Source organism: Nicotiana tabacum, chromosome 2, assembly GCF_000715075.1.
Source record: "Nicotiana tabacum cultivar K326 chromosome 2, ASM71507v2, whole genome shotgun sequence".
NCBI lineage: Eukaryota > Viridiplantae > Streptophyta > Magnoliopsida > Solanales > Solanaceae > Nicotiana > Nicotiana tabacum.
This window is the reverse complement of record NC_134081.1, coordinates 126,942,603-126,955,543: the sequence shown is the minus strand read 5'-3', so window position 1 is coordinate 126,955,543 and position 12,941 is coordinate 126,942,603. Positions and strand designations below refer to the sequence as shown.

General features: G+C 34.2%; 1 protein-coding gene across 2 annotated transcripts; it reads left to right on the top strand.

Annotated features, from left to right (window-relative positions):
* The first annotated feature begins 1,129 nt into the window (after nt 1-1,129).
* On the top strand, nt 1,130-12,619 carry LOC107777567 (THO complex subunit 6). 2 transcript variants are annotated; one of them, XM_016597622.2, is made up of 13 exons: nt 1,132-1,447; nt 1,542-1,561; nt 1,647-1,751; nt 2,133-2,203; nt 4,327-4,372; nt 4,831-4,891; nt 5,728-5,781; nt 5,935-6,015; nt 8,080-8,119; nt 8,333-8,445; nt 11,396-11,506; nt 11,953-12,069; nt 12,305-12,619. In XM_016597622.2, the coding sequence occupies exons 1-13, from the start codon at nt 1,244-1,246 to the stop codon at nt 12,383-12,385; spliced, it is 1,104 nt and encodes a 367-aa protein (XP_016453108.1). In that variant the 5' UTR covers nt 1,132-1,243; the 3' UTR covers nt 12,386-12,619. The 2 variants fall into 2 exon arrangements, with proteins under 2 accessions (XP_075095369.1, XP_016453108.1); XM_075239268.1 differs by lacking the exon at nt 11,396-11,506 and having other exon boundaries at nt 1,130-1,447.
* Nucleotides 12,620-12,941: the final 322 nt, after the last annotated feature.

Here is a 12,941-nt window from a genome sequence, read left to right as displayed (position 1 = left end):
TTTAAAATTTACTATCATAGCAGTCTTGGTGGATAACGTGATAATTTTTATTTTAATTATGACATAAAATATTCTCAACTTAATGATTTAGGATTAAGAAAAAAGTAATTTTGAATAGTCAACGATTTATTAAGAAAATTTGAGGATTTACAAGGTTAGTTACACACAATTGCATAAAGTTCTATTAGGCGAGCCCAGTACGCTGGGTGTTTGGCGTGTCCGGGGCGTAAGCCCCGACAACCGAGGCGTAAGTCTCACGGAACTAAGCCCCACACCTAAGTCCAACAGCGTTTTACGAGGGGGAAGTGCACGGTTAGCCACTAATTAGAGATGTCTTTACTCTTTAGGCACTGTTTAAAGTATATTTACTTTTTAATCAGTACTTAATAATTTTTGACCCGCCTCGACGAAAATACCCCTGTGCTAATATTAAAGACATGATGTCCTTAACTTCATGAATGATGTGTAAATATTAAGGACAATGTGTCTTGTATTTGCACTTTCCGTTATTAAACTGTAGAACATCATGTCCTTAACTTCATATGTGCAGTGTAAATGTTAAGGACATGACGTCCTTAACTTCATGTGTGCAGTGTAAATGTTAAGGACATAATGTCCTTAACTTGTATTTGCACCTTCTGTTGTTAAACTTTAGGATCTCATGTCCTTAACTTCATGTGTGCAGTGTAAATGTTAGGGACATGGTGTCCTTAACTTCATGTGTGCAATGTAAATGTTAAAGATATAATGTCCTTAACTTTATGAGTGTTGTGTAAATATTAAAGACATTGTGTCCTTAACTTCATGAGTGTTGTGTAAATATTAAGGACAAAGTGTCTTATATTTGCACCTTCCGTTGTTAAACTTTAGGACATCATATTCTTAACTTATATGTTCAGTGTAAATGTTAGGGACATGGCGTCCTTAACTTCATGTGTGCAGTATAAATGTTAAGGACACTATGTCCTTAATATTTACATAGTAATTACGAAAAAGGGTAAAAATATCTTTTCGTATTAATTTTAATAGAGTAGTGGCTATTTTTGTTCCGCTTAAAAATTACTGGATAAAAAATAAATAACGTGTTAAAAAGTGGCTATCCAACGTCATTTCTACGTTTTACAGGCCCTAACCCTGTTCGGATTTACAAAACGACGTCGTTAATAAAGGACGCGAATTCTCCACGCTCCCTCCGGTTCTTCGTCAAGGTTTCAGCAAAACCCTGATTCAAATTCAGGTAACAATGGTGACAGTCATGGACTGCAGGAATTGGGACGAAAACGTATACAGAGACTCCATTTTACTGGAGAGAGAATCGCAATGCCGAACTGTTTTCCGTACTGCATTCGCCCCGAACCCGAATCCAAACCATAATTCTTATCCGGACCTCATCGTTGCCGCCATTAGCGACGGCTCTATTGCCTCTTACTCCATATCCTCTTGCCTCGTAAGCTCAATATGTCACTCTAACTTAAAGAAGCAAAATTTATTGACTAAAGTATTAAGTTCTTTTTTTTTTTCGGGCTTCTTCGTCTTGGTAGGATTTGAGCTCCGCGGGCAAGTAAGTTCCTGTTTTCTCAATGTTTTCGAAGTATGAAGGTATGTTTTGGTTTGAATTGATAATTTATTTGGTGAATTTGGTTTAGTTCGTTGGTGCCAGTGGCTGAATCTAGTTGGCTGGTACAAGGACATGATGGACCTGCTTATGATGTTAAATTTTATGGTAACGATGAGGATTCACTGTTATTGAGGTATTTGTTCTTATAATTTTTTTGGTTCATGTGTATTCCTTAAAATTGTAGGTGAGTTAGCACAAATGTAATATAGTTCAAGTTTTTGTTTAGAGTGAAAACTGAAAACTATGGGCATATATATCTTCAAGCAATTGAAATGCCGGTAAATATCTATTAAATTAACTATAGCTCATATGTTTTAAATGGTCGTAGCTAGTGATTAAGCTGTCAAACAACTAGGTTAACTGGTTTTCTTTTTATAAGTAGACGAGGGAGGCAATTATCTTGTGTACTTATCACAAAAAAAGGAGCAAAATCTTGTATAAATTTCTTCAATCAATGTGATTTTTGTTCTACCATAGATGCCGATTCTTTGTTAATGTAGGTGATTTTATGCAGTTGTGGTGATGATGGTCGGATTCGTGGATGGAAATGGAAAGAATTATTGGGGTCTAAGGAGCCGGTGCAAGGTACAATTTTTTTAGTGTGCAGTTAGATCCTCGACCAGTTTGGGATTGAGTTGACAAGTCGTAGGTATTGTAGTTTACTGACGGATCCTCTAGCATCCTACTTTAAATATTTGAAAACCTCTGCCTGGCATTGCTTCCATTTCTAATATACGACTCTTTTTATTTAGATAGGAAAAAAGCATCGGTTCTTAAATTTGAATATGTGCAATGCTGAAAGTCATGCAGCTTAATAAACTATTTGCTGCACAAACTTGTCACAATGTCTTTGCATTATGAGAGGAAGTCCAAGAGGGAAAGAATTTTTTTTGGGGGGGGGGGGGATCCATATGTAATTGTGTCTTTCATTGCCTTAATAAATTATAAGTTGAAAGTGTCGATTGCAGCAAATTAGAATTTTCTATGTGCCCCCTCTTGTACATGCTGTCAAACTTCAGGTTGTTAATTCTGAGTTCGAAGCATTCCAACTTTTTAGCTCTATAGTTGAGCATGTATTTCATCTAGGAGTGTATGTGGGCCCCTGCATATTATGGTTATGAATGGACATTGGGGCAAGCACAATATTGATTCAGATACAAAAGACACAATTTTGCTCTGTAGTTAAGCATGTGTTTCATCTAGGAGTTGTATGTGGCCCCCTACATATCGCGGTCATGGACACAGACATTGGGCACATTACCGATTCAGATACAAAAGGCAATTCTTTTGAAAATATGGGGGCATGACAGCTGTAATGACTATAACTTAATATAGTGTTCCACTAGTTTCACAAGGAATAACAAAAAAAAGATGAACTTGAGGATTCAAGACACCACAACTACATAATATTGAAGAGTTCCATCGAATATAACATAAATGAAGTTTAACATATGTTTTGTGTAGGACAGGAGGAAGTTCTTTTTCTTCTTTGCTTTCGTGTTTGGTTGAATTTGTGTCGATCTCTAGTATGCAAGGTTAATTTTGTAATACTTGTTACTACATAAAGTATGCCATTATATCTTCTGAAATTATGTCTTAAAAGTTATTGAAGTGGGAATAATTGACACATCTGATAGACTTTTTGCTGTCTTGTTGAAGGACATTTAGTGTTCAGTATCAAGGACATCTAATTCTAAAACATGAAATAAGGACTTGCGACACCATCTTGTTGGGCTGGAGTTCGTTCCAATAGTTTTTTTGTGAGTACCAGTGTCTGACATGAGTACAAAACAATATGCAAGCATATATTTGTGCCCATGCAGGAATCTAGGTTGTGGCTTTATGTATTATTTTAATGCCTAAAAAAGGTCTTAAGGCAGGGGTGTCTGGGAAAAATGTCTCGAGTATTCTTTTTACTCCGTTTCAAAAAGATTGATACTATCTCCGTATTAGTCTGTTTCAAAAAGATTGGCACCTTTCAATATTTCCTTAAATAAGAAGTATTTATAGCCACACAAATGCTATGGCAGGTTTTAGACCACAATTTTTAAAAGTTTCACAGCAGACCACATATCTCAAAAGTCTTCCCTTCTTTATTAAAGTTTGTCCCAAGTCAAACTAAGACAATCTTTTAAAACGGAGGGAGTACCAATAAAAAATAGTTTTAGAGAAAAAATAGGAAAAAGAGATGAAAAAAGAAGTAGATATACTAGTGCCAAACTGGCACAAATAATGTTAATTGAAAGATAAAGAAGTGAGGAAAGACACTTCCCCACCACCTGAAAAACTGGCAGATACTAGTCATCAAATGTTCTTGCCTTTTTTTGGAATGTAATTTTGTTCCGTGTCCTTCTAACCCTCACACTTGAAGCATGGTCCTTTTTGGTTCCCACATTATGTATGTTGTGTGCCTCTGAGATACTAGCTTAGCCATAGACCAAAACCTATTGAATCAACACCCTTTTTCTGTATGTGGCGGAAAATTTTCTGCAAGTCATATGAATTGCTTGAGGTGAATGCATTATGCTACTTTTACCCTACATTTGAATGCCTATAGGCAGTCTGGTCCTGAGTTTACTCGTTGATGTAACTTGATATTAGTTTGTTCATGAATTTAGCAATGAGTTGGATTTTTGCTGCTTCCATTTGATGTAAAGAAGAAAGGATTGTCTTCTCTGCTTATTTTTCCTCTTGTTATCACTATACAGGAGGCACATCACAGCCAATGCTTGACTTGGTGAATCCTCAACAAAAGTAAGTTATTGAAAAACATGAAATAAATATAATTTTTTTTATTACCTCTTCTGAGACAGTTGGCATCACTAGTAGGTGCTGATATTGCATGCTTAGCGATTGATGTGCAACTAAAGATTACCTGTTCAGGAGTTTAAACATTTTGTTGCAATGTTTATTGATATTTTCGTTAGCATACTTAGTGCTTAAGAAGATTCCTCAACGCTTTTGTTAGATCTATTATTTTTCTGCGGTGGGTGAGGGTGGGGGGAATTAATAAATAAATTGCAATCAAAGTTTTACATCCACTGTTAATTCCTACACTAGTTTATATTGGTCTTTAGATGATTTGTTATCTTGGCCTTCTATATGTGAAAATTAGTTATTGCTTACGACAGTGAAGTGTTCACTTATTACATCTTTCCTTTTACTTTACACTATTATTGCTTTTCTGTTCCAACCATGTTCTCATATCTCAGAGGTCCGTGGGGTGCACTTTCTCCAATTCCAGAGAATAATTGCATGGCCGTTAATACTCAGGTTCGTTGCCCTTTTATTTTTTTCTAAATTAACCGAGTGGCTTCTTGATTGACACTCTGGAGTGAGTGGATAGGGCTATAAGTCTGATTTCAGTTGACGCATTAGCTGGTCCATCCAGGACCGAGGAGGTATAAATAGATTGTGGTTTAGTTATCTTTTCCTAGTTAGATGCTTGTTTAGATACTGAGAGGCAAACCAGTTCTTTTACTACAGATGCTCTTAGTTATGAAGGAATGTCTTGGGTCCTTCACTAGATTATGATGGTAGTTGAAACCTATGTATTGTGCAACAATGAGGCAATATTTCATTTCGTTTCCTTCTTACGAAGAAGAGAGTGGAGTCTGGTGGTGGAAGCTATTAATATTTTCAAATTGTGCAAATCTACTAGAAGTGCTAAATTTGTGGATGAACTACAAAAGAACTTCATAGTAGCAAACAATTTGTCTTATTCATTTGATTCTTTGGTGCACTGCTTTTGGGGGGTGGCCAGTCTTCTTTTGTACATTAGACCTGCTCTATTTCGATGTATTGTTTTGTGTATTTGATTTTTGAATAACAAATTTGGAGAGGGATTCCTGGCACAACCCTAGGAGGTGGTAGGGAGAGAAGAATCATGTGACTACTGGAGGATTCATGTTGAGTGGACTTCGGGGATCTGGTACCACAGCTGGAGCTGTTAGTTCAAAGCGTCGAACATAGTTAACTCTGTTCATTTATATTGCATGGATTCTTCTCTTGCGTAGGTCAAGTCTGATATTCTGATTCAGCCTTTTAAAACTTACCTCAAAGTTGTCCTGCCTACATATTTTTATTTAATATTTTGTGTTCCATTGTAGACTGGATCCATTTTTGCTGCTGCTGGTGATTCTTGTGCATACTGCTGGGATGTGGTATGTATTTGTTCAAGATGTATGGCTGGCTCATATTATGAGATCTCTTAATTGATTCATTCTTTTGGCTTACTTCATCGACTTATACTTCGACTCTCTTCATTGCTTCTTCTGAATCTGTCATGAAAATCTGATTAAAGTTATGGTGCTTAGGAGAAGAATGAAATAAAGATGGTTTTGAAAGGACATTCAGACTACTTGCATTGCATTGTTGCTCGAAATTCTCACAATCAGGTAAAGCTTTTGTTTGTCTCTCATTCTCTCACCCATACAAACACACACACACTCTCTCTCTCTCTCTCTCTCTCTCTCTCTCTCTCTCTCTATGTCTGTATAGTCATTCCTATTCAATTTTATGGACTCCATGTACCAAATGCTTATGTTGCTGTCTAGTTCTCCCTCCCTCTCTGTCAAGACTTGATTTCTCACATTTGAAGAGACTAGCTTTAGTGTACGTGCGTTGCACGTGTATATCGCATCAATCAATAAAAAATATACACAAAAAATAACAAACTACTCTATGTGTACCACATGCCATTGAGTAAATATTACGTAAGTATTAGGTAATATTTTTAGCTATAAAATATATAGAAAAAAAGTATAAGTTTTTGACAATATTGAAATTAATCGATTTAGCTAGCTTAATAAAAGAATAACTCACACCCAATCTACTTTAGATGTCTTATTGTGATTTTAAGTTTTACCTCCATTCACAAAGTTATATGATTATTTTCTTTCTTGCGTGATTAATTAGCAAAATATATTATAAATAAATTAAAATTAGGCTGTAATAATAATTTATTCATTTTATATTTTGTTAGAATTAACATTGAACAGATCCTTTATATTCTGTTAATACAAAATATTGAGAATTACAGTATTTAACCAAAAAAAATCAATTATATTTAAACCAGATCTTTTAGACTCCAAATTTATCTTAGATCACTATTTATACTAATGCAATATTTTAAGCTGAGCCAATCACTGAAAAAGGCGAACCTCAAAGTTCAACTTCTTAACTTAGTGGTACTTCTTTTATTATAAAATATTAAGAATTTTTAGTCGGTGCTTGTTTTCACTTTGATATAATAAAAAATAATAATAAAAAAGTTAGAATCTATCCTAATTTTATAAACTTCATTTTTATCTTTCTATGAAGGCATAAAGTGTTTGAATTCGGCCAGGATAGCTCAAAGTCCAAGATCTTCTATTTCAATGCAAACTAAGTATTACATTACATGCTACCATGAATTATTTCATATTTTTCGGTTGGAGTATATGGAAATATAGCATTTCTATATAAAGAACTGAAGGTTTTTTTTAACTCTCTTCGTGCCACTTTATATAGCGGCGTTTGATTCACTATGGAGTTTAAGGAAAAAAGAGGATTTTTGAAAGCTTGTGGTTACCGTAAATATTTGTGTGATTGTAAATTAATTTATTAAGGGTAAAGTTAAAATTTAAAGATGAATTATTTTTAAATAAAGAAATGTGGTCTGTTTCGGATCGACTAAAAAGGAAATAGTGCTACATAAATTGAAACAAAAGGAATATTAATTTTGATGGTAAAAAATTCATAACAATTTCGTAGATAGATTCAAAGTCATAACTTTTCTTAAATAATTGATAGTTCATTGAGTTTTACAATATTTGTAATATTCAACTTAAAGTTCTTTTCTTTTTAAGTACTTTTTAAAATTGGTCACAAGGATGAATTTACCAAATCATCGTTTAGCTTTGCTTTGATGAAATGTGAAACCGCATTAAATTACATATCTATGAAAATAGGCTTAAACCTAAAAGAAAGGGAAAGAAATCCTAAATCTTAGGGAAATAATTAAATATTTATTCCTAAATATTAGTAGGAGAATAGTTAAATGACTATTTTGTCCAGTTTGAATTATTTTTTTTGAAGGGTAAAAAAGGCGAACGACATTTCGTTAAGGGCCTTCATGCTTTTAATATAGTATAGATATAGATTGTTATAGATAGGAGTGTGATACCCATGTTGCTGGCTCTTCACTTTGAGGTTGAAACTAAACTTGGCAAAAGAGCTGAAAAAATCCTGTTTCTTGAAACTTTTAATTGTTCAAAATTCTTTTAATGCAACAGCACCTTGATGTTTTGTTTTCTTTGGAAATAGAATATATTTTTAGACGCGTTTTATTTTGCTTCTCTCAGTCTTAGTGGGAGGGGTGGCTTACTTTTAGTTGAACAATGGTTCCTGGAATTGGGCTCAATTTTAATTCTGCTTTGTTTCTTTTTGCTTCTCTCTTTCTCTCGCTTGGCAATTTTCAGGTTATAACTGGTTCAGAGGACGGGACAACACGAATATGGGGTATGTCATTCTTTCTAGTAATAGGATCATAAGGCCTGCCACGGGGACATTTCGGTTATTTAAAAAGAAGGGAGCGTAAGGCGTGCTGAATGGCCAATTTTTCCTTTTATTGACTTGAGCTATCTCTCTTATTTGGAAATTACACATGATTTTGCTCATTTGGATCTATTTTTTCTGTTTTATTATTGTCTGTTATTTATGAATTTGCCTTAGATTGCAGAACTGGTAAATGTATTCAAATAATTGATCCACAGAAGGATAAGAAGTCGAGGGAGTTGTTTCCATATGTCAGTTGCATTGCTCTTGATGCAAGTGAGAGTTGGCTGGTAAGAGTTCAGATTCCTTTATACACCAAAACTAGCATTCTCGTAAGTTTGCTACTGCACCAACAAACTGCACCAACAATTATAATTGTTGTTTGGTTAGAGCTTTTATACTGTAATTCTTTCTGTTGTATTTACCAATCAAAAATTCTATCTGTTGCATTGTGAAATTACGGAAGCTTACTTTTGTTAATGATGTTGAGGGTCAACCTACTGTAAATTTATAATAATCTTGTCAATGATGACTGGGTTTTCTTGAAGATGATAATAAGATAAAAAGGACAGCCCGGTGCACAACGCATCCCGTATTCACGCAGATATGAATCTCCTAATTTAGGAGAGTTTACATTCTATTCATTCATGATTTTCTTTCTTCTGATTCTCTTTGTTATGTCTGATGAAACCGTTTAAGACAGCATTATTCAAACTCCTCTGTGTGTAATTTATTGACCCTCTTTTCACTTCTTTTAAAAATAATTCCCCCAACCCCCCCCCCCCCCCAAAAAAAAAATAAAAAATAAAAAGCTTTACATACCAGTGTTTTGAAAAGCGAGCGCTTCGTCGCTTTAAGCGAGGCGAAGCGAGAGGCCGTTGCTTTTTCCTAACTGAGGCGACTCGACCAGCAAAAGCGATCGCTTAAGCTAAGAAAGCGCGAAGCGACCCAGAAGCGCAGAAGCGCTCGCTTCTGTTCAGAGGGGTCATTTTAAAAAAAAAAAAAGTTTGGGTCTTTGTTTTTATTATATAAAACAAACCCAAAGTGAAATGACCATTCTTTCTCCTTCCCAACGTTAGCACAACCTCCAGGTAATTTTTCTTCTTTTATTATTCTCTTCTTTCTTCTTCTTCTTCTTCTTCTTCTTCTTCTTCTTCTTCTTCTTCTTCTTCTTTTCTCTTCTCTTTTTCAGTTTTTCTCCTCTAGCGCACAGCTAGGGCAGGCGCTGGTTTTTTCCCCCCTTTTATTCTTCTTATTTATTAATTTTAATATGTATTTTAGTTTATAAAATTAATTATTATATATATAATGTTATATTTTCAGTTTATTTGATTTTTTTAATGTGAGTTTCAGTTTAAAAAATTAATTATTATATATATGTTATATTTTCAGTTTATTTGATTAAGTTTATATGTATTTCAGTTTATAAAATTAATTATTATATATATATATATATGTTATATTTTCAGTTTATTTGATTTTTTTAATGTGTATTTCAGTTTATAAAATTAATTATTATATATATGTTATATTTTCAGTTTATTTGATTAATTTTATATGTATTTCAGTTTATAAAATTAATTATTATTATACATGTGTGTTATATTTTCAGTTTATGTTATATTTTCAGTTTATTTAATTTTTTTTAATGTGTATTTCAGTTTATAAAATTAATTATTATATATATGTTATATTTTCAGTTTATTTGATTAATTTTATATGTATTTTCAGGTTATTTGATTATATATTTTCTTATATCTTAATAGGGATTTAAAAATGTCCCAAAGTTCGAAAGAGAAAGACCTGGCTTGGCGATATGGCGATAAAGTTAATGAGAAGAATAGTACAATTGTTGTATGCAAGTTTTGTAACAAGATTACATTATGTTTTTTAAGAATTGCGCTTCACGTCAATGAAGAGTGCGCTTCGCTTTTGAAGCGAGGCGAGCCCCTGTCGCTTTTTTGCGCTTCTCGCTCTCAAAAACACTGTTACATACCCAAAGTTATTTGTCTTACCTTTTAAAACTTGAATACTAAGTAGCTATGCATCTTTACTGGTACAACTTTTTTTTTGCCTATTTACATAGAGCACAACTTTTGTTTGGCCTATTTACATAGAGCACAACTTTTGTTTGGGTCTATTTACATAGAGCACAACTTTTGTTTGGCCTTTGTGAAAATAAGTTCATGCTGATATAACATGTTAATGATAGCAACTCCATGCATTATACAGTTTGTGGAACCTTGAATCCAGGTACTGTGTTGCTTGACTGCTACTGGACATCTTAGTTATTGTCAAGAGTAAACCTTCTATGAGGGGACTTCCATAAATGCTTCAAACTTGTTATCCCCATTCATTTCAAAAGCTACATTTTTTTGTTTCCAATTGGGGGAACTGTCAAGATTACTAGTAGAATTGGAGGACATGGAAGAGTTTTTTCATGCCTATTTTACTGTTGAAGGTTTTAAGCACTTTGTATTGTCAGTCCACATGACAGCTTTTTTTTAGATGAATTCCCGAAATATGTCGATGAATGCTTAGCAATTATCAGTTGGTGTTGAGTTGCATTTGAAACTCTAGCATTGCCAAGCGTAATTGCTCTCCCAATATAATATTAGCGTTGCTAGGTTAAGTTGCTCAGATCCTTCAAAAATACCGCCATACCTGTGTTAGATCCTCCAAAAATGCAATACCTTTTAAAGATCCAACACGCGCACCACAACATTTTTGGAGGATCCGAGCAACATAGTTGCTAAGGGTTCTTGTTCTCCACTAAAAGATTGTCTTTCTTCAAAATGAAGCAATTTCTTCATCTTGATAAGTGAAGCAATCGTTGTTAAAAAGATTGTTTCTCTTCAATATTAAGCAATTTCTTCATCTTGATAAGTGAGTAAGTAACACAATCGTTGTTCAAAAGAAAAAATAAAGGCAATCTTTGTTGATGTTCTGAATTCTCGTTGATGCGTGTCTTATGCATCTGACCTTGCAATCGGCAGAAAGGAAATATGTGTGCCTTTATGTGTATCCAGGTGTGTATAGAGATACAGTACCATCTCCTGGTTTATTTCAAGTTATGATTCCTTTTTTTTTATCATTTTCTTTTGCCTGGTTATGGTTACTTCACAGCTAAGGTTGAGATTGGAGAAATGAATATTTTATCATATTTTCATGCATAACAGACTGACAGTATGTTTCCTGCATCAACGATGTTAATTACAGCCACTATGCTTTATTTCATAGGCTTGTGGAAGTGGCCGGTCTTTATCTGTTTGGAACCTTCCAGCGTGTGAATGTGTTTCACGAATCACGACAGGTGCTGCTAACCAGGATGTCATATTTGATGATAATCAAGTCAGTTCTTTCACTTATATCAAATTCCAAGTAGTTTCGTTTGTTCCCTGTGTTTGTTTTAAGTCCCCTTTTTGGAATGAGTTCCTTTGATTCTCTTTCGTGTTTGTGTTGGTTGTCTATTTAACTACAGTTATCTTCAACCTTAAATGTTATAAAAGAAGAGGTCGAATAATGATTAGCTCTAGCGTTCCGAAACTTTTAAATCTTTGAACTGCATTTGACTTGTGATCTTTGCCGTCCCAGCACTGTACTATTATTTTGCTTTAGTTCATGTATGTCTTGTGCGTATATTCTGTCCTCTATTATTGTACTTGTGGCCTTCTCAAGTTCAATCTGGTTGATTGCTGTCTCCTATCCACCATTCTGGTGAGAGTAACTAATTCCACTAAATGCTTTTTGGTTATTCCCATTCCTTCTTGGCTAAGGAGCTGTATTTTCCCTGTCAGGTTTTAGCGGTTGGAGCGGAGCCCCTGCTTAGTCGCTTTGACCTGAACGGAGATATTATTTCACAGATACCATGTGCTCCTCAGTCACTCTTTTCCATTTCTTTACATCCTTCAGGGGTAAGAAACTACTTTTCTTTAGTTTGCTGATACCACACTTTATATTTTCGCAAGTGCGATCAACATGTTTTAGGTAGATTTCTAACTCTTTTCTTTTCCGTATAGAAAACCAGTATATTATACACCAAAACTGAAGTGGAATTGCCATTGTGGCAGGATAGATAGTACAGTGTTAAAATCTATAGTTATCACTTATCACAACTAAAACAGGGTTTCACTTGTCCATAACTTTCAGGTCACAGCAGTAGCTGGTTACGGAGCATTAGTGGATATTGTGTCGCAATTTGGGAGTCATTTGTGCACATTCCAGTGCTGAGGAGTTTAGATGGGACTGTCAATGCAGCTTATTTAACTTTGGAATTTTGGTAGATGATGTAGTCAGTTAGAATAGTAAGAATGCCTGCAAAGAAACTTGTCAATTAGATGCCACATATTAAGAAAACACACACTGAAAATAACACTTTAAATTGCCATGTACAAGTAACGTGCTGTATTAATTTCACTTCAAATTTCTGAAATTCAGAAGGCTTGAGATTGAGGTTTGGTTAAAGTTACCCCCTTTTTTTTTTTTTTTTAGTTTTTTGAAAATTCGTATGAAGTGGTACCTTGAGCTGCACCTCTTCAAAATATTATTTCACTCACAAAAATGCTGTAAGACTTCAGAAAAACTGCAATTATTCAGTTACGTCTTTATTTTGCAGAAAGAGAGAATTACTGCACGAAATAGTGGGAGTACCGTTAGGAAGAATTAGTTAATACTAACTACACATCTTAAACTGAGTCTGAATAACCATTGAAAGTTATACTACGTTCAATCTCAAACATTTGTCAAAGTATTTGACATTCTTTTAAAAAGAACAGCTCATTTAATA